The sequence below is a fragment of the Aulonocara sp. 'chitande type north' Nkhata Bay genome, linkage group LG5 (assembly GCF_057382095.1).
Source record: "Aulonocara sp. 'chitande type north' Nkhata Bay isolate Kocher_YH1m ecotype deep benthic linkage group LG5, A_spYH_male_GT1.1, whole genome shotgun sequence".
Lineage (NCBI taxonomy): Eukaryota > Metazoa > Chordata > Actinopteri > Cichliformes > Cichlidae > Aulonocara > Aulonocara sp. 'chitande type north' Nkhata Bay.
In genome coordinates, this window is record NC_141348.1 from 45,667,181 (window position 1) to 45,687,602 (window position 20,422).

At 37.6% G+C, this 20,422-nt stretch overlaps 1 protein-coding gene across 2 annotated transcripts; it reads left to right on the top strand.

The window, feature by feature from the left end:
* Positions 1-3,619: 3,619 nt before the first annotated feature.
* LOC147331483 (suppressor of tumorigenicity 7 protein-like) lies at positions 3,620-20,422 on the top strand. 2 transcript variants are annotated; one of them, XM_086293833.1, is made up of 15 exons: positions 3,620-3,803; positions 4,155-4,237; positions 4,619-4,778; positions 4,864-4,918; positions 5,480-5,595; positions 5,739-5,844; positions 6,329-6,417; positions 6,796-6,896; positions 7,016-7,130; positions 7,258-7,330; positions 7,412-7,514; positions 15,497-15,647; positions 16,116-16,208; positions 16,309-16,448; positions 18,695-20,422. In XM_086293833.1, the coding sequence occupies exons 1-15, from the start codon at positions 3,635-3,637 to the stop codon at positions 18,788-18,790; spliced, it is 1,650 nt and encodes a 549-aa protein (XP_086149959.1). In that variant the 5' UTR covers positions 3,620-3,634; the 3' UTR covers positions 18,791-20,422. The 2 variants fall into 2 exon arrangements, with proteins under 2 accessions (XP_086149959.1, XP_086149960.1); XM_086293834.1 differs by having other exon boundaries at positions 5,766-5,844.

The following is a 20,422-nucleotide window of genomic DNA, read 5'->3' on the forward strand; positions in this document are numbered from 1 at the left end:
GTAGCACATGTTTCTTCAGATATTTTACAGTATTTACTCTCAATTGCTGCAGTTTTATCTGTGCACCTTGCCTTTGATTTTGCTAAAAATGAACACCCTGACTGCATAAATGTAGTCGCTATGTATTATTCATTTCTGCCTCTTCCATTTGAACTTACAGTTGGCCAGAGTTGTAAGCTATACACTGGATGAGAACATGCTGCACTCATGCTGTTACTGCATGCTTTATGTTTTCATTTCCATGCAGTTTGCGCTTTATGTTTTGTAGGCTTTATTTGACTTTGAAGCAAACAATTAAAACTTCACAACACAGATTAATTGGATTCCTTTGTATTAAAAAGAGCGAGCCGTAACATATACTAAACATAAAAAAGGATTAAAAAGGATCATTCTACTAAAAAGAGGCCACATCAGGCTACTCAAAAGCCCTACAGTACATGGCATGCATCTTCCCTGCTGCAGCTTGATTGGTAGGTATTCACTTGCCCTCATATATTTACAAAGTAACATTGTGAAATGCAGCTCAGTGGCCTCCAAGCCTGTCATGGAGGAAGTCATTTTTCTGCGGCACCATTGCCTTCAGATGTGGTCAAACTGCATGGTCTCCTGATGCAAAAAAAAGAACAGACATTTTCAGAAAATGAAGTGTTTTGAGAGAAATGAGTGAGGGAGGGAGAGTCCCTTAATGGAGACAAGTAATGTAAACTCACAGAGAGAAAGCAGAGTGGGAGACAAGAACCAGTTTCACAAAGTTTGAAGTTTCCATCAGGAGGGACCACCAAATGCAGACTTGACAGACGATCAGTCAAAGAGCTTGTACATTTACAGCGCATGACAGTATGCAAAGGCTTTTTTTTTTTACTCACTCTATCACTCATATACCCGATATGTCTTCATTTGTTTTAACAGCAAGCTTCATGAACAATCTGATCGAGAGAATGCCAGGTATTTTTAAGTCCTAAAGAGCAGCCTCTTAACTAATAATGAGAGTGAGAAATGCAGTGCATTTAAGTGAAAACCTCAATTAATTATGTATGATTAGAAGACTCTTAAAAGCTTTGGGCAGAGAAAAGAAAGAAAGTACATAAACAGAACACGAAGTCCAGAATAGCTGGATGGATACCAGATGTGAAATTGTAAATGAACCTTAAGTATACAGGTGACTGCAGAATGATGAGAGATATTGCTTCTGCGTGGCTGGACACTGAACTGTGCACAGGTTATGCTACCTCAGTACCAAGGTAGTAAGGACACAAAAACTGGATCGCAATTTTTGAGTCAGTGTTTGTGTTTTATATTTCGAGTTTACTATACAAGTTGTTTTTCCCTAAAATCAATATTTTATTTGAGCATTTCAAATTAATTACTTTGTGCATTTTTGTGACAATTCTGAAATGATCCTTGTTCTGATAACGCAACTACATGTAAGACATGACATTATACATATTCTCCTGTTGATATCTATTAAAAGTGCATCAGTGTAACTGCACTGTTTTATGCTGTCTTGGAGGCTACATGCATGTCTAATCAGCGAATGACTCACTGAGACGAGGTCATTTGGAAATATCATTTCATCTGAAAATACATTCAGACATGTAGGTCATACTATACACTCCAGATAACTTCTGCAAGCCTGTCTTGCTCCTCTTTCCTTCCTCTTAGTCTCTTTTTCATTTCCCCCTCTATTTCTCCCTGTCAGCAGCATCATGCATGTTTTCACCTCTAAAGTGATTGTACCTGATTTATATGACAGGCCTTTAACCCTGCGTGTTCTTGTCCATCAGCATCAGGCAGAAAAACACCCAAGGGCATGTGTGAGTAGGACCAAATCTGGTTCTCTGCCATTCAGTACCTGTAACCTCCAACTAGAATGAACTCCAACAAATCGCATTTATTCCCGCCCGGTTAGGAGATGTGAATCAATCACACAAGGTGGGAAGTGGTGCTGAAAGTATGTATCCAAAAATATATTTCTTTCTTGTGTCAATAATCTCTTTGAGTTATGCATTTTTGTCCGTATGCATTTTGGTTATGTAAATGAATAGGATACTAACTGACAGTGACTGTCAGCATTTGAATCCAACTCTTCACCAGAAATAAGGAGCGCAAAAATGGTTGGAAACTAATTTACAGAATCTATTAGGTGAAAGAGTTGAAAGAGAACACCTTCATGCAGGACGACATGAATTTCTAAAACATTGTAGTGAAACCAGAGACTGAAAGGAGCCCAGCAAAACGGAACATTGTCTCCACCTGCAGTACAATGATGGAAACAAAAGTCAATGGGTTGGTGGTGTAATAGCCCCACTTGCTGACCACGAATAGGAACAGACAGTATGGGCAGGGAAATTAACTGGGAAATGATTGCCTGCAGTTTTGCTACATTTAATGGCCAAGATAATTATCGTCAGCAAATATTCATAACAGCTTAAGCACCGTATCTACCAAGAAAGTGGTTTATTAAGGTCTACAGGAGTTTTATTAACAAAATAACTGCTAAGCATATTTCCATAAAATAATATTTAATGGCCTCATTATTAGTTAGCAAAAGAAATCATCATTACCCATTGCTCATAGCCCATTGCTTTTACAATCTGAGTAAAATAAACAAATACTTATGTAAATGTTTGTTAGCTAAAGCTCTAGTAGTTATGTAATGTATCCTTTTTGTTTAACCATAGTTTTACCTCCGGTAAGGAAGCTGGCTTAGTTTGTGTGTGTGTCATTCTCTCTGTAACTATAAAGCCTTATAACTATGATTTTTTTGGAAGTGTGGTGTGCATTGCCCACATACAGAACTCATAAGCTGTATTAACATTTGACCTCTGACCTTCCCTTCAAGATTAATTGATTGATCTGAAAGTGATAAAACTATGTTTCTTACTGCTATTGACTGTATTGACCACATAGGTAATGATATTTGGAGATTCTAAATATTGCATTACTAATCACATTGCTTTCTGTGCATAGTTAGTTAAAAATATACTGTAGTAGCTTTTGCAATCAGAATTACGATTATGAGAATTGCGAGTGCATTCAGATCATAATTCTGTTTGCTAACGCTGCCAGACAAGACAAGATAAAAAAATTTTTTTTTCAAAAGCTGAAAATATTTGTATCCAGTTATTTACAAATCAATACCACCTGCTCCTACATAATGTTTGTGTAATCAAAGTACACATATGTCATGCTACCCTTATCTGATTTTTACTGCACTATAGACTTCTTCGAGTACGTTTAAAAAGAACAAAAAAAATTTTTTTTAATGAATATATACAAAATACAACACTTTTCTCTAACAGTTAAATACTGGCCAGAGTGAGCTGAGGTGAGTTTTGCGCTCTTGAAGTGCTTATTAATAGTTTCAGTATTTTGGTATTTAAAATATAAAGCTGTTTATAGTAAGTATTAATAAATTCAGTCGCAAGACGTTTGTATGCAAAGTATACGTTCTAATAGTGATAATAGTTTCTTTGGTTTAGATGAGGAGTAAATAGCGTGTATATGTGTGGAAAAAAATACATACACGTTTTTCTGTAGCCTCGGGAAACATTTTTCTTGCAACGATTTCGAAGTAGAAGTCTTGGTGCTCCGTAGTCACGTGACTCCTCTGTTTACAGACATCCGGAGAAACATGGAGGACAGCACTGGCAGTAATCCCCAGTCTCCCGGATTCACAGAGAAACTGAAGTCTTGGCTCTCTTGGTCATGGACTTATGTGTGCTTCCTTTGGTTCGGGATGGTGCTGATAATGATATACGTCCTGTGGAGTCCGCTGAAACTTCAGGAAACTCTTACCTCAGGTGAATTAAGGCAGATGCTAGCTAGCTATTGTTAGCCTACGGGTGTATAGCTTTAGCGAAAGCTGTGGTTTGACAGCTCGCTGTCTGAGTTATCGAGACACGAACAGTGGCGACTGTCTGGTTAAAAGTAAAGCTTCTATTTAGATATTAATTGGCAGACACATTTTGCATTTTCTCCTACCGTAGATCACACTGAATGCAGTCGAAATTAAGTAGTTGATGATTTGTGTTACCAAGTTTGCTACTGTGAGCTAAATGTCACCTGGTAAAGACCATCGAAGTTGAATATTTTCAAGGTTTTTATTAAAACTACTGTTGGGCGTAAGTGTCTCCTTTATTTTCTTCTTTCAGCTTCAGTGTTTTTAAACACACTGACACCCAAATTTTACGTGGCTCTCACTGGAACCTCCTCTCTTATCTCTGGACTCATCCTTGTGAGTTAATTTCTTTATCACCATAAATTACGTTTTAACCGTAACACATTTTAATACATTCAGTTGTAACGTAGGTTTTGGTTTAGAGTGCATTATGCTATATGATGCAGATAGCAATAATTCTTTTCAGATGTTTTAAAAAATATATATATATAATTTTTCATTCCTTCTTATGTTCAGAAGGAACCAAAAAAAATCATCATAAACCCTTTAATTATTATTATTATTGTTTTTAGCTTTTTAAGTGTTTTAGCTCTTCATCACTCTCAATTTAAAGATTCATTTAGCACAAAATCAGCGACAAATACCAATACAAATGTTCAGGCTGTATAATGGCACATATTAATAAAAGCATATTAACCGTTTATGTTTTTATTACAGATATTTGAATGGTGGTATTTTCGTAAATATGGGACTTCGTTTATTGAACAAGTATCGGTGAGCCACCTGCGTCCTTTGCTTGGTGGAGTGGAAAGCAGCTCCACAACTGGTCTGTTCTCATCAGTTAATGGAGATGCAGAGCCTAGGCCCAGTGTTTCTGGTAAAAAAAAAATATACATGATGCAGCCGATCATAGCATTATTATTCATATTTATGTAAACAGTAACAACAACCTCTGTTTGTAGAATGCAAGGTCTGGCGAAATCCTTTGAATCTTTTTAGAGGAGCTGAATATAACAGGTATGTGTTTGTTTAAGATTTTATTCAGATAATTATGTGGTTCAAACACATTTAAATTTCATAAAGGTTAAGTGTGTAAAATCTCACCACTTGATGTCAGTAGATTGCAGATTGCAGTCAGCTTAATTGATGGAGCAGTGGTGGAGGAGGAGAAAAATATACAAATATTAAATGGACATTTATAGTTTGAAAGAGCTATTTGTGATTTTTAGATCAAAAGAATGTTATAAGATATACTGCACTATCTTGATACTGGCCAATCTTTGGCTAAATATATGAAACTTATCAGGAACAATGGCAATGTCCATGTTAGCCACTGTATTCAAGACAAGGAGGCAACATGGCGGCTTTCACGAACCAGTGCCTGCTGCTATGTATATGAACATTATTTTTTTCTGTTAAATAACCTTTTAAAATGAGTAATTCATAATATCTGAATTTTTCTAAAGATTTGTAACGATTTAAACCTACTTTTTGTCTTTAGTGCAGAAGTATTATTTTTTTCATTTGATTCACTGAACCATAAAATGGAAGCTATTATTTTTACTCTGTGTACCACAGGTACACCTGGGTGACTGGGAAGGAACCCTTAACATATTATGATATGAACCTATCTGCTCAAGATCATCAGACCTTCTTCACAGGAGACACTCAGCAGTTAAGGCCAGAGGATGCTGGTGAGTTATACAAAGATGAGGCAAATTGCTCAAATCTATGCAATCAATGCATACATGCAATACATGCCAGAAATTCCTTTTTTTATGATGTGAAGCACTACGGGTTTGTATACCAGTACCATAAACTCACATCTATATTGCAGTAAGCCTAGATGATCATCTTCTTACAGTGATGCAGAAGGCCTGGAGAGAGAGAAATCCTCAAGCCAGGATCAGAGCAGCTTATCAGGCCATAGAGATCAACCACCAGTGAGTTCTACTCATACACAGTGAACCTCTCCATACATATTTCTAGACGCCTTGCACCTCAAGATGCTCAGTGTTAGGCTTCATTAAAGTGAGACTGTATTACAGTTATATTGCCATCACATTAATGAGAAAAAGAGGTTGAGGTTGGTGCTGCTGTTTAGAATCTTAGATTTAGAGAACTTAGAGTTTAGAGTACAAGTAAATTCAGACAGCTTTGTATGGTACTTGTAATAATTAAATAATCTTTGAAGAGTCTTTATTGTGCTGACTTTTGTTTAAATGCATTAATATATTTCAATGATAATGTTTATATACAGTATATTAGCGTCTTTAAGGGTGCTACCATTCTCAAGTTTTGTCTTTGTTATGACATCATCTCTTATTTTTTATTTGTGAGTAAATATAAATATTTTCTTGTGCACTATAAAAAACAGCTTGGATTGCTATTTATAAATACATTAATTTCTTGTGTACATTTGTGTAGATGTGCTGCAGCCTATGTGCTTCTAGCAGAGGAAGAAGCAACAACTATCACAGAAGCCGAACGCCTTTTTAAAAAAGCTCTAAGTATTGGTAAGGATGGTTTTTAATGCACTACAATAAAGTACTCTAGGGCATAGTAGTACAAAGAAAGCTCAGTAGATGAAGAGTAACTCAACACTGTATATTTATCCTGCTTGTGCTGCATGCCCTTACCCACATTGTGCAGTTTAGTACTTCAGTGTGGACCTCTCAATATGCCACAGATAGATATAATACAGCAAAGTGTATTATTTGTTTTACACTCCCTCTCATGATGGAAGAATTACAGCTCCAAGATAACATGAGTGCTCTACATTGGACCACAAAATGTAGCGTGATATTCATATACAATACAGTTTTAATTTGTTTTGTTTTTTAAACTCATGGTTATTTTGCTTTGCAGTGAAATATTTTCTCTTTGCAATACAGCAGGAAAAGATATCAACCTACTAGTATATATTAAACGCAGATTGGCAATGTGTGCACGCAAGTTGGGGCGAATTAAAGAAGCAGTAAAAATGATGAGAGATGTGAGTATCACCTTTAAACATGTTTACTGCTTTATTGTTTTGTCACAGAAAGTATGTTACTAAGTCGACATGTTTACTGTACCTAAAACTGAACCTTAATATGTTTTATCTCTGTACAGTTAATGAAGGAGTTCCCATTGTTGGGAATGTTAAATATACACGAAAACCTCCTTGAGGCTCTTCTAGAGCTTCAGGCATATGCTGATGTGCAAGCAGTCCTTGCAAAATATGACGGTAAGACTAAACTCAACAAATATTTAATTACTTTTGAATATCAACATACCATGATTTTGCACAAAGTAGGTCAGTCATTTGAGTTGCATGCCCAGTCACATAAACACAACTTCTGCTTCTACTTTAGATATCAGTTTGCCAAAATCCGCTACTATATGCTATACATCTGCGCTGCTGAAAGCACGGGCTGTCTCAGATAAGTAAGTTATTTTTTCTGTTAGCTTCAGTTGTTGTATGTGATTGCCCTAACTTTGTCACGAATGTGAGATGTGATTTCTTAGGTTTTCACCAGAGGCAGCATCCAGGCGGGGGCTAAGCACAGCAGAGATGAATGCTGTGGAGGCCATACACAGAGCCGTTGAGTTCAATCCCCACGTGCCAAAGGTCAGTCATTTATCTGACAGCAAACATAGGTCTTCATCCTGAATGAAAACATACATTAGTGACCAGATGATCTTTAAACCAGGCTGTCAAACACAAAGCCCGGGGCCAGAATTGCCCCACCAGAGACTCCATTCCAACCCACTGGACGGCTTTGGAAAATCTGAAGGAGTGCATAGATTTTGCATTTTTAACTGTTTTGGGGTTTATTTGCATTTGTTTTACATTTCCGGCTTTTATTGGATAGTTTAGACAGGACAGGAATTTGGGTAGAAAGAGAGGGGGAAGACACTCAGCAAAGGGTCGCAGGTACGACTCAAACCTGGGCCGCTGCCGTGCGGCATGTGGTCGCCTGCTCACCTCCTGAGATAAAGTGGTGCCCACTTTTCACTGTATTTTCATTGGTTTTACAGCTTTTCTACTGGTAAAGATCGCCACCCTAATTAGATAAACAATAACACCGAAAACAAAACATTTCTTGTATGTTTTTTTTTTTTCTCAACTCTCTTTCACTATCTACTATGGAAATTTCTTTGGATCGGGTTGAGGGGGGTATGTTAAATATTGTAATTTTAGACATTTTTGGTGCTGATGGAGTTCTCTGTACTACAGCAACATTTCTTATCATATATAAAAACTGAGATGTACTGTTAAAATAATAATAAGCGTCTTTACACTGAGAAAACGTTTGTTTTTGAACAAACGGTCTTGTGTCATTGTAACACTGTCAGTTCACGCCCTTCATCCGTGTGCCACAAGTGGTTTGGTGGATTGTTTTTTTATTGGATGGATAGTTCTGTTTATCCATCACGTTTTACTGGACACAACATCGTTTGGAATTGGAAGTATGAGTATTAAGTAAGAGGTGATGAAAGTCAAAAGTCACTCTAACCTCACAAAAAATGTTTTTTGGTCACTTTCTATTGCAAAATTTCACCATTGCCTTATGTAGATGAAAATGATGAAAAACTGGCATTTTAGAGGCAAAAGGTCAAAGGACAGCTTCACTGTGACACCTTAATATTCTGAAAAAACAGCTTTTTCAGCTAATGAACTAAAGAGGAAATTCTGACCAGATTTCACAATTGAATGGATACTCAGTTTGTGATACTAGTGTTTGTTGCCCAGATATTAAATTATTTCAGAGTCTTGAGTTCATATCTTACATGAGTCTGCACAGACATGGACGTAAACTGCAACTTTACCTGTAAGGGGAGGCATACAAACAAAAGGCAGAAATTTAGCTTGACGTTACTTTAAATATTACTGCCTCTATCTGGTCTAATCACGCAATACTCACATGGCTGCCATTCGTAAAGGTCCCATTCAGGGCAAACAGGAAAAGCAGACAGTAAAGTAAACAGTCAGTCAATCACAAGTGAGTTATTTTGACTGTAATAGGTGGTGCAACTACAGCAGCTTTCATTCCATTCGTTCTGTGCTGCTGGCTCACCAGGAGATGTCAGTAAAGGTTATTTTCTCACTGGTAGTGTCATCTCTAGATCGTGGATTTTATCCACATTTAAAATTCTTCTACAGTATGCAATTCACTTTGATTGTTATTATATTAATATTTATATATCTTTATTATTGTTGTAGTTATTATACAACGTATACAAATTTGATCAGCATATTTCATTTTCTTAAGTCAGAACACTATTTTTGGTATCAAGTCTATATTGTTTTTACCAGTGTTTTAGTGCACTGAATATTTTTTGACTTGGTGATCAGTTGGTCATATTATCACAGCTCTGTCTACAGCTGGACCAGGAGAATATGGGACTCTAGCTGCATATCTCTTTTCACATCAGTTCCCACAGGTTTAGATGTCACACGTCCATATGCGCACAGATTGATACACAACCAGATGCAGCAGAGTTTTATCCCAGTTCAGCCTTTGTAGTGTGGTGTTATTTCATTTCACAGACTCCTATTCTGAGAGAGAGAAAGAGAAGCTGTGTGTTTGCATGCATGGAGGGGGAAACATCAGCCAGCACTTTGATCCAGCCTTTGATTTTAAAGTGAGGGCCCTCATCTTCAATATCTCTCCAACTGCTCCCTTCCCATTCTGCCCAGAGGCAGCCGTCCTCTTTCCTCTCATCACATACCCTCATCCTGTTTCTTATCCTCTCATGTTCCCTTATCCCCTCATCCCTTGTTTGAGCCAAACAGACAGTCTGAATGTCACACTGCCAACTTTGTCAAAATGACTTCTTTGAATTTAGGTGAATGGCTAAATGACATTATGAAATTTTAACACACCTTTCATGGAGGATTATTGGACAGCTCGTCTTTCAGCATTTGACTGTGGAATCTGGTGCATACTCAGTGCTCTCATAGCAGAGCACTGGGTATGGAAATGCAACAGTAGGGAAGGAGGGGGTGTTGCTTTGTGTTGTCTGGCATGTCTAAGAGATGAGTGCACCTGCGACTCCTTTGGCCTCTTTAAATGGGCGGGCTTGTTGTCACCAAAAGCAGATTTGGTGCATGAGGCTTAAAAAAAAAAGAACATCTGAGTTTAGTTTCCTCAGCTGTAGGACTACTGTTGCTTTGGCAAAGTTTCTAATACAAGAACTATACAGGCCAGATCACACCATCGTGTTTCCATCAGCTGATGAAAATTTCTGAACTGTTTCAAAGACAAAGTCTCAAAACAATCAACATCTGCCCATTTGAACTGAAAGTGGTTTTATGGTTATCAGAGTCATTTCTCTTTTTTTATAGTAATTGGTTTCAGTACAGATTTAATGTTTTTTTAATGATCTTTCCACATTACATCTAATGTTTTAGTCCTACCAAAGCATCTACACATTTCAGATAAACTTCAGACAACATTAAACGCACTAAAAAAAGAAGCAATAAACTAAAGCATGAGACCACAGAAGATGCATTATAGTTGGCTTGATAAGAGAAGGGGAGTATGTTTTTGTTACTGTAAAGACTCCAGAACAGATAGTATTGCATTCAACCGGTGCAAGCAGAGTAGAGGGGCTTTGGCTGTTGTGATCCAAAGTTTAGAGAAATCATTGAGCAAAAGAATAAGTAACCAATTTCTTCCTACATAAGAAAAAAAAATCTAACAGCAACACCTGAGGTGAGCACAGGATACATCATAAGCCTCCAGCAGCTGAGTGATGTGTTAAACCTCAAGTAGTAGCAACAAACCAAACTAATTCATAGTTTACAGTCATGCTTGTGACTTTGTGAGGCTACAATTGATTAAGGGTGCTAGCCATAAATTCTTTTTTCCAGAGCACTGGAAAACAATTAATGGCAGTAGGTGAAGAATTAAGTAAGTATAGTATAACAACTTGTGCTTTGAGGACTTAAAATATATTTGTGTAGGTCTTGATATAGCATACTTTAGTATTTCTCACTGCAGCCAAAAGATCATCATCCTAGGTTGATAGATGAGATCACCACCATTGCAGTCCTTTGGATTTTCAAGCTACTTCTCAAAAACAAATATAATAAACATTGAACTACTGGCACTCCTCGAAGAAGTCAAAGTCCGCAGAATTTATTCTCTGTATAATGAGAAGATGTGCCAAACGTTATGATCATGCTTTCATTTCTGTCCAAACTGACTTTAGTCAGACTGTCGTTACCATCCGTACAGTCAAACAATAAAAACAGTGCAGTAGCCTGTGGTGTACACACACAGATTTGGAATACTGAAGGAGCATTGTTGGGCCAAGCATTAAGTGGCGAGTGTGTTATCAAGCATGCCAAGCAGATTATATATGAATATAATACCAGGCTACATCACATGAGTTCATTCAGACTGCTTAAAAGGCTATGCACACACAAAAATCTACATATACAGACACACACACACACACTTCATTTGCACAGCTGGTTCAGTGCTCTCGCTCAGCCCCTTCTCCTCACCAGCTCTTCATCCATCTAATTTCCTCCTCTTCTCTTTTGCTCCCTTCTATTTTCTTCTCCTCCTCATCTTCTTGTCCTCTTCTATTTATCCTCCACTCATTTCTACATCTGCCTGTCCATTCCAGTTATCCTCTCTAGCAGCCAGTGGTTAAGAAACTGACAGTTTCCCAGATGCTTGGATAACTGATCAAATGTCCCTGCTTGCTAAATCTGCTTTACATTTATTTTTACTACCATTTTTGCTAACATGCATTCAATCTGAAGCGCTCAAAGCGACCCAGGCCTATTTACTTTGCTAGTTTACCCCACTTTAAATGGCAGTTTTTTATCTCACCCAATTCTCAATGACATTCTCTCCTCTAGATTGCCTGTCAAGGCTCAGAAAACCAGAGTTTTTTTCTTAGTGTATCACTGAAATTGGCTGTTTGGTTTGTAAATTGAGACGGAATAGGAGCATTTGAGTTTGTTCTGAATTAAGATGGACGAGGTTTCATCCAGATGACAAAAATGGGGTAGTTACAGGAATTGGACTGTGGCTTAAGTTTCGCCCACTTGGGGACAAATATAAGTTCCCTTACCTGTGGCACAAGATGAAGTAGCTAGTGTCAATGTTTGTTAAAATTATATATTTTACATTTTTTAAAAAACAAAAATTATAAACAACTACAGGGTTGATGGCAATGTTGCCTCTGTGCTTCATTGTGTGCGGCAAAGTGCCGCAGATTAGAATCAAAAGGAAGCTTATGAGTTATGCTCTGAGCTTATGACTGCCCAGGGATGAAAGGAGAACACATGAAATTCAATCCCTTCATCAAAGAGGCGACAGGGAGTGCAGAGGAAGGCTGCAGAACAGGGAGGTGGGGGTGTGACTGAGGTGTCACCAGTTCTAATGCCATGGCATGCAAGGAAGGACAGCTGAGCAGCCAGCCACTCTAAATGGTTAGTCTTAAAACATAGAAACACCCAGACATATGTGTGCCATGTACTGTCCACTCATTATTAACAACAGAGATAAAAATGCATGCAAAAATATTCAGGTTTTACTAAAAAATATGTATAGATACAGTGGTGCTTGAAAGTTTGTGAATCCTTTAGAATTGTCCTAATTTCTGAATGAATATCGACCAAAATATCATCACATTTTCTCGGAATACCTAAAAATACTTGCGGTTAACCCAGTTAAAAAATTAGACAGAAATATTTACAAGGAACAGGATCGTTAAAAGTTTGTGAATCTTTACTATAGCAACATTACGAGGTACTGTGGGATGTTGGTGGTGTTTCTTACATGAACTGCTTGCTTTAGATCCTTCCATCACGATTATTAGTCAGGATTTTGACTTAACTCTTCTAAAACCCCACCTTTGTTCTTCTTTACTGTTCTTTTGTAGAAGAACATCTATGCTTATGTCATTGTATTGCTGCATGAGCTGCTTTTCCTTAAAAGTTCACCTTTAGGATTATTGATGCCACCTACACCTAAAGAAAATTGAATGCCTGTCCTCAATTAATACATTTTAAGTATAATATCCCTGTATATTTTATAGGGTTCTTAGTGTCTGATTTTTTATAAAATCAGCTGATGTTTTAAGTTCAAATATATTGAAATACAGGAAATAATAATAATCGAAAAAACAACCTGTTTTACTGAATGAACGACTTGGCTTTCTTGCTGATAAATGGTCTGAATTAAAGCTTGCTTCCATACTCACTAAGTTCTTTCTTCTATTTTATGCTATCCTTTGTTGTGTTGCATAAAATTAATGTGAATTATTATAGCAGTTAGGGAGGTTTTATAATCCACCACAATAAACCAGTGATAGGTTTTGTCTGTGGTGGTCGAGCTGGCTAGCTGCCTCTCCTCTGAGAGGGAATAGAGCATGGTGAAATGTTTGTGCTGAGAATAAAGGAAGGAAGAAGATGAAGACAGTCAAGTGCCTTGGCTGAACCGAGTAGAGCTGATGTAAGTAAGTCAGACAGGATAAGTGAGAAGGGCAAACAAGCACCTTCTGGTTGTCTCTTGGCTGCCGATTGCTGTTAGAGAAAATGTCAGGATGGACGGAGAAAAACTGCAAGACAGTACAGTCCACTAAAATCCTGTGAAATACAGATGATTACTTAAGTGTTGCTTTATGATGGTAACCTGCTTAATTGAGCCTTTATCCGTGAAGCTGAGAGGTATGAGAGATGAGAAGGACAGAGGTAACATAGGTGTAAATTTGCAAGTTTTTTTGTACAGCTATGTATAGGTGTCTAAAAATAACATGTGATGAAAAATGTAAGAATCTACATGTCAACTGAGAAAGAGAGAAAATGATGTGCAGCTACAGGCAGTAGGAAAAATGGGTGACACAGGTAGCAGTTATAGGGCCTTGAACATATGTAAAGACAAATTGGAGAAAGACAATGATGAGCCTTGGTAGTAAGTGATTATGGGGATGGGGGTAGGGGACAGGGTCAGGGATGGTGAAGCTGCATGGTCTGACTGGCTAGATGGATGGATGGATGACTGAACCTGTGACCATGGAAGGGATTAGACAGGATTAGCTGTGGGGTAACCTTCCCAAAGTGTCAGTGTGAGATCCAAAGCACTGCAAAGCTGGCCGCTCGGGAATCCAGCCCAGGGGGCCCCAGCACTGCACTTGGATTTTGTTTAAAACAGACCCCTGCCACACTGGGCACCACAGACATGAAATGCATAGATTGTCACATTCATCGGCGTCAATAGGTATACATTAAGGACTTCTATGCTGACGGATATAGACCTTTAAAAACATTTATTGCCCCCCCAGAAAAAGCTCTGCACAATATATTGATGTATGTACTCTAAAAGCTAGATTTCTTCTATTTCAGAGTGAGAGAGAGGAAGTTCTATAGGTTGTAACTCTGGGATTTGTCAGCTCAGTGAACCAACTGACTCACTGGGACAAACTTATGCAGTAGGCCAAGAGAATAGAAGCAAGTTGGGCATGTTACACATTCATGGAATGATGTTACTGTACTGTAACAATAACACACATACACTGACTCGCGTATATAGAGAGAGTGAGACCTTTGGAAAACTTTTCCCTTCCACCTTGAACAATTGCAAAATAAGGTTCTAGATAAATACCTCACATGTACAGAATATGATTACATTCCACAGGGAGTTAGCCTGGGGGATTTGCACAATAGAGCAAAAAGTACTCATTGAGAAATGACGAGAAAATATGAATGACAACATTGAAGCTGCATGAAGTTATTTGGGACCACAAGGAATCTTTTTTTTTAAAACCCAAACAGTCATCAGTGTTTGTGGGCACTGGATAAGATTTTATTTACTTTAATTTTCCTGGTTTCTGTTTCCAGTAGTTGTACTTTTGAGCAGACTTTGGTTGCATGTTGTTAATAGTCCATTTGTCCAAATGCAATCTCAGAACCATCAGCTTACATCTAAGGTGCGTCATAAATCTGCTGTGTCTGCTGTCATAGACATGTGTGCCGGCTGCATCGAAAGTCCCAAAATGTTGTCCAATGTCCACAGTGCCTTCCTCAGACAACACCCAGACTGTGATTCAGTAAACAGTTGTCTGCTGATTTGTCAAATTGTCATTCAATTTCAGGTCATTATCTTACCATCTATCAGAATAGAAATTGTTTTAACTGCTTTATTATTCTTGCTCTTATTCAAAAATATACTAAAAGAAGTCGGTAACTGAACAAATTCAGGATCTTTTTTTGCTCAGAATGGTCTTTTATGAGCGTGACTATGTACAGTTAGTTCCCATAGAAGAAAAAAAGTGTCAGTCTTACATTGTGGATCAGAAATCTATGCAATTTTTTGGCATTTAAAGCTATTTGAAAAACGCGTTTTCATTCGTTATGGCTGAGTAAATCCTAATGTAAAAAAAAGGTGGAAATCTGAATCACTGACTAAACATAATGTGCAATGTGCTCGTTTGAGTTCATGTTGTTTGTGCAACTGATCACATTATGACAATAAATTTAAACTAAACAGTACAGCTGAGTGAAGGATGAGAAATGAAGATATAAAGGTACCAAAAAGACCAGATACTGAACAGAAGTCCTGTATTTTTTCCACTTCCTATTTGTAGTACTTATTAGAGATGAAGAGCTTGATCCTGCCTCCAGAGCACATCTTGAAGAGGGGTGACAGTGAGGCAGTAGCATACGCTTTCTTCCATCTGCAGCACTGGAAGAGGGCAGAAGGAGCCTTAAACCTACTACACTGCACCTGGGAGGGCAGTATGTACCTTTCTTTTTATGGTTATTTTTTTCAGATATAAATGTTTTAGGTTCTCATTTGCTTTCTTTCATGTTAGTAAGCTGTCACCCAACCTAGCCTGTACTTTGAAAACACTATACTAGAAAAGCTACTTCTCTTTTTGGTTTTGAACCTACAGCCTTGCAGGTGTAAAGCTTTACTAGTCAGCTGCCCTGTCTTTTTTTTTTTTTTTTTTTTATCATTGTGTCATAAGTCATGTATTCACAGTACACCCACAAATACGCATTGCTATAAGTGGATGAGATCATCACAAGAAGAATATTATTGTTATATTTTATCTGGATGTCAGTATCTTGTATCCAACTTAAATGGTTTACCGAAAATTGCTCCGTATTTGTGTTTTAAATAGCTGCACTTAAGCATAGTTTGTGGTGTGTTACTCATCCAGATTTAATGTCCCGCTTTTCCCCTTCGACTGTATTCTGCAGCTTTCCGAATAATTCCCTACCCACTGGAGAAGGGTCACCTCTTTTACCCGTACCCAGGATGCACAGAAACAGCAGATAGGGAACTACTGCCCTGTAAGTACATTAAATCTACTCAAAACCTCGTCTCTTTAAAACAAAAGTTCATCTGCCCTGCTTGTGATACTGTTTCTCTTTTTGTCTCGATTTTCTCCAGCTTTCCACGAGGTGTCTGTGTACCCAAAGAAAGAGCTTCCCTTCTTCATCCTCTTCACAGCAGGCCTTTGCTCTTTCACTGCCATGCTGGCCATGCTCACACATCAGTTTCCTGAACTAATGGGTGTCTTTGCCAAAGCAGTAAGTGGTATTGCTTGACTTCCCAGTTTCATCTCAAACACGTTTGGTTTGAATTTATAGATTTCTTATCACTGAAATTTTTAATGTTATCATGAGTTTGACTCAGATTTCAGGGTTATTGGCTGACCAGTTTTAGCTTTGACCATTGGGTCTCATTTTTTAATGGGTGTTATTGGTAACCCGAACCTCTAAGTTCCTTTGGTAATTGCTGCCTTCTATCACTGTCAGCAACACTGGAGGCTCATGGGAGTCGAAGGCTTGTAAAGTCAGTGTTTATGATAACAAGTTATAGTCTAACTTTAGCTATCAGTGGGAAGAGCTGAAAAATACAAGTTTAAAGCCACAGCAAACATGCAGCCTTAAAGGTTAGAACGTATGGATGCTTGCACTGCTTCATTTTGTGTTTGTGTATTATAGAAGTGTTGTGTTATGTGTTTTAGCCAGTTTGGCAAACTTCTTACTTTGGCTAATCTTTTGTTTATGGTCAGCCTGTTTATTAGGGCCTTTTAGTCTTGAAGCGAGTCTCTGAGAACATCTAGTTCTGTTCCTTTTGTTATGGGAAAGATTGGGTGCAGATTGGACTTTTACAGCCAGTCCGGCTAGTCTGGTTTGTGTAATGTTCAGATGTTCAGATAGAGTGCATGAAAACCAATGAGGGAGGAACACAGAGGTACTCACTGCCTTCTGAGGAAAAACAGATTTCTATGAATCTGCTGCTCTTAAAAGCAGGAAAACGCGGCGGATTTTGGTGGTCGTGACAGTCCGCGTGTTTTTCTTACCTGTGGATCGCCCACTTTTACTAATTGGATTTTAAGTGTATCAAACACACTTTTAGCACGACCTCATATTGTAATATTTCAGAGGACATCTAACTATTATTATTAGCTAGCATTTAAATTGCATCATAACGTAATTCTTTGTGGCATAGATTCAACAAGGTGCCTGAAACATTCCTCAGAGATTGTGGTCCGTGATGAGATGATAAGATCTCACAGTTTTTGCAGATTTGTTGGCTGCACATTCGTGATCTGATTCTCAGCTACATCCCAAAGGTGCTCTACTGGACTGAGATCCGGTGACTGTGGAGGCTATTTTAGTACTGAGACCTCATTGTGATATTAAAGTTTGACATGATTTGAGGTTTGTGAAATAGCGCATTAAGCTGCTGGAAGCAGCCATCGGAAGATGGATAACCTGTGGTCATAAAGAGATGGACGTGGTCAGTGTACATTTAGTAGCCCTGGTTCGAATCCACCCTGAGCCATTTAATGCATACCTTCCCTCTGTTCTCTCTCCTCAGCTTTCTGTCTTCTCACTACTGTCCTATAACAATAAAGGTTCAAAGCTGCCACCAAAAAATATACTTAAAAGAGGTTATTATTTCTGCAGTCTTATCTCTATATTATAATAAATTCTGATTGTAGCTTTTTATTATCGTTTGCCTTTTGTTGTTATTGCTCAAATCATACTATCAAAGGTTATTAAGAATCTTTTATTTACTTTTTATGGGTAAGTCTGCAGCTTTTCCCAGCGGCAATAAATACTGTAGTTTATTTACTTTTTTCATTTTTTCACTTGAAGATGGTGAAGCTGTAAGAGTGACTGTTGTTGATACTGCTGTCCGAAAGTGTCTCTCATAAATCATGGATAATATAAAGTTTATAGAGAAACTGCTTAAATGTAGTGATGCATCTGTGATCTTTCCACGAATGCAGTTTGTAAAATGATCAATCTTGGATGATGCTGCTTTCTTGAGGAAATGTACAAATATGTTCCGCCTTTGACTCTGACTGCACCAAACTGTAAGCTGTGCTTTGCATTTGCAGCGCTGAATGACTTCAGCTTGATTTATAGGGAGAAAAAAAAGCTAAGCAGTCAACTGTACATCCCAGCATATAAAAGTCAGGCTTGTGGAGAATTCTTATATAATTTTCTTTTCTTTTCTTTTTATGTTAGGTTGCCATTTTAAAAGGGGTGAGCTAGAGGACAGTAGTTTCTATTTACTTTATTTAAATCTGTGTACTTTTCTCACTGTGTGTAACAGCAGTACTTTGTAATCTTTTCTAAATGAATGTAACTCAAAGTATATATAAAAAAACACATAATACATTTTTTTTTAAAGTTTTGAAGTCCAATGTTAAATGGAATTCAAAAAGATATGTTATGAAGTAGTAATATTAATTTGAAATGGAAGAAATTTCACAAACCGTTGACCGGAAGTCAATTCTGCCTTTTCTTACTTTCAGTTCTTCAGCACACTCTTTGCACCCCTGGGTTTCTTCGCAGACAAGATGGAAAGCTTCATGCCGTCCAGTTTTTGGCACCAGCTGACTCGGATCTGACCCCGTCTAACACAGACACAATGCATACACACACACCAATATCACTCCAAACCCTTGAACAAAAAGTGTTTTCTCTCCTGTCTTCAGCATTAGTGCCCACTTGCTGCATTGTTACTGATTACCGTATGTTGGCTGAAGTTGTATCAACACAGTAATACTACTTCTAAGATGCTCTCCCACACTCTTCCAATAGTCAGTTTTTCCAAGAACACATTTGGTGAATACCATTTGCAACAGTTTCATAGGGTCATTCACTTTTGTTAGCATGGGGAAATCCAGCATTTTTCAATAATCCAGAATGCCTCGGTGAGAGGAGCTCCTGAGTAAATTCAGATTAAAAAAAAGAAAGATTAAAATTTGGTTTTGCCTGTGTATGGAAGAAAAAATGTGTACATAAAGGGTCTCCTGCCCATTTGCAAACAAAACATATTCTTTTTCTTTGTGTAATCAAAAAGATGCCATTTCAGTGGGCTATATTGACCCTCACATACATCTAGCAGGGCAGATTTAAACGTCTGAGGCCTCCTAAAACAGAGGCAGGATTTATAACCTCAGAGGGACTGCAGTGTATACAATGCCTGTGCAGTTCAACTATTGTCGCTAAGGCTGAATATCTCAGCACTACATCTCTGGGGTAACCACTGCATCATCAAAATGTAAATAGGATCATCAGCGGTCAGCAATCATACTTAAAATCACACAGCATAGGCAATTTAACATCTTCAATAACAAAAATTAAAATAATTCTAAATATGCTGTGTAAGGTCAACTTGGGGCAATAACCCTCACGATCTATCATTAGGCAAACATGTCAAGTTGGTCACTTCAACTGCCTGCTGATATGCATTTAGAGTGGGCAGAATTTCCTTTTCCTTATTTTACTAAAATTTTGATGACTGTCTGAATTGGTATAATTAAGCTAATGTTTTCTTCTGTGAAAGGTTGTTATTTTGTATTAAATTAAATATGCTCTATTAGAGCTATACATTGAAAGATCTTATTGAAACATAACAACAGGAAACAAATGTACCTGTTTTTAATTCATAGAAAACGTATACAGGTAATATAGAAAGTTTTAAAAACCACAAATTTGCTTAAATAATTTTCTTAAATCTCAGGTATCAGTTTTTTCTCAGATATCCTGACATCACGGTGACAGCTTTCCACCTTACGTGAAAGAAAATGTTATAATAATTTTAAAAAGTGCCTTTTAGATCATTACATAGCTAAACTACTGTGTAGTGATTAAAAGCCTGTTTGGTATTTATTACACCTGCAGTATGATAGACTCAGTTTGGGAAAAAAATGCTTAAAGGGTCATTTTTATAGAAATGTTATATGGAATCAGTATAACAATGAAAAACAAAAGCAAAAAAAGGGCATGCTGGTTATTATGCAAGGGAACACACAAACACATCATTCAGACCTACTCCAAACTCTGACTACTTAGACTGCATTCTGTGTTTTACCTTGATCTTAAGTATTTGTCTATTTAAATGTGTGACACACAAAGGATCTTTAGTGTGCAGCTGAAATTTAACAGTATGCTGAAGACAGGAGGATCTGTGAACAACTGTAACTACGTGTGGATGAGTTTGAAAGCAAAACAAAATAAATTAGTCTTTCATTGAC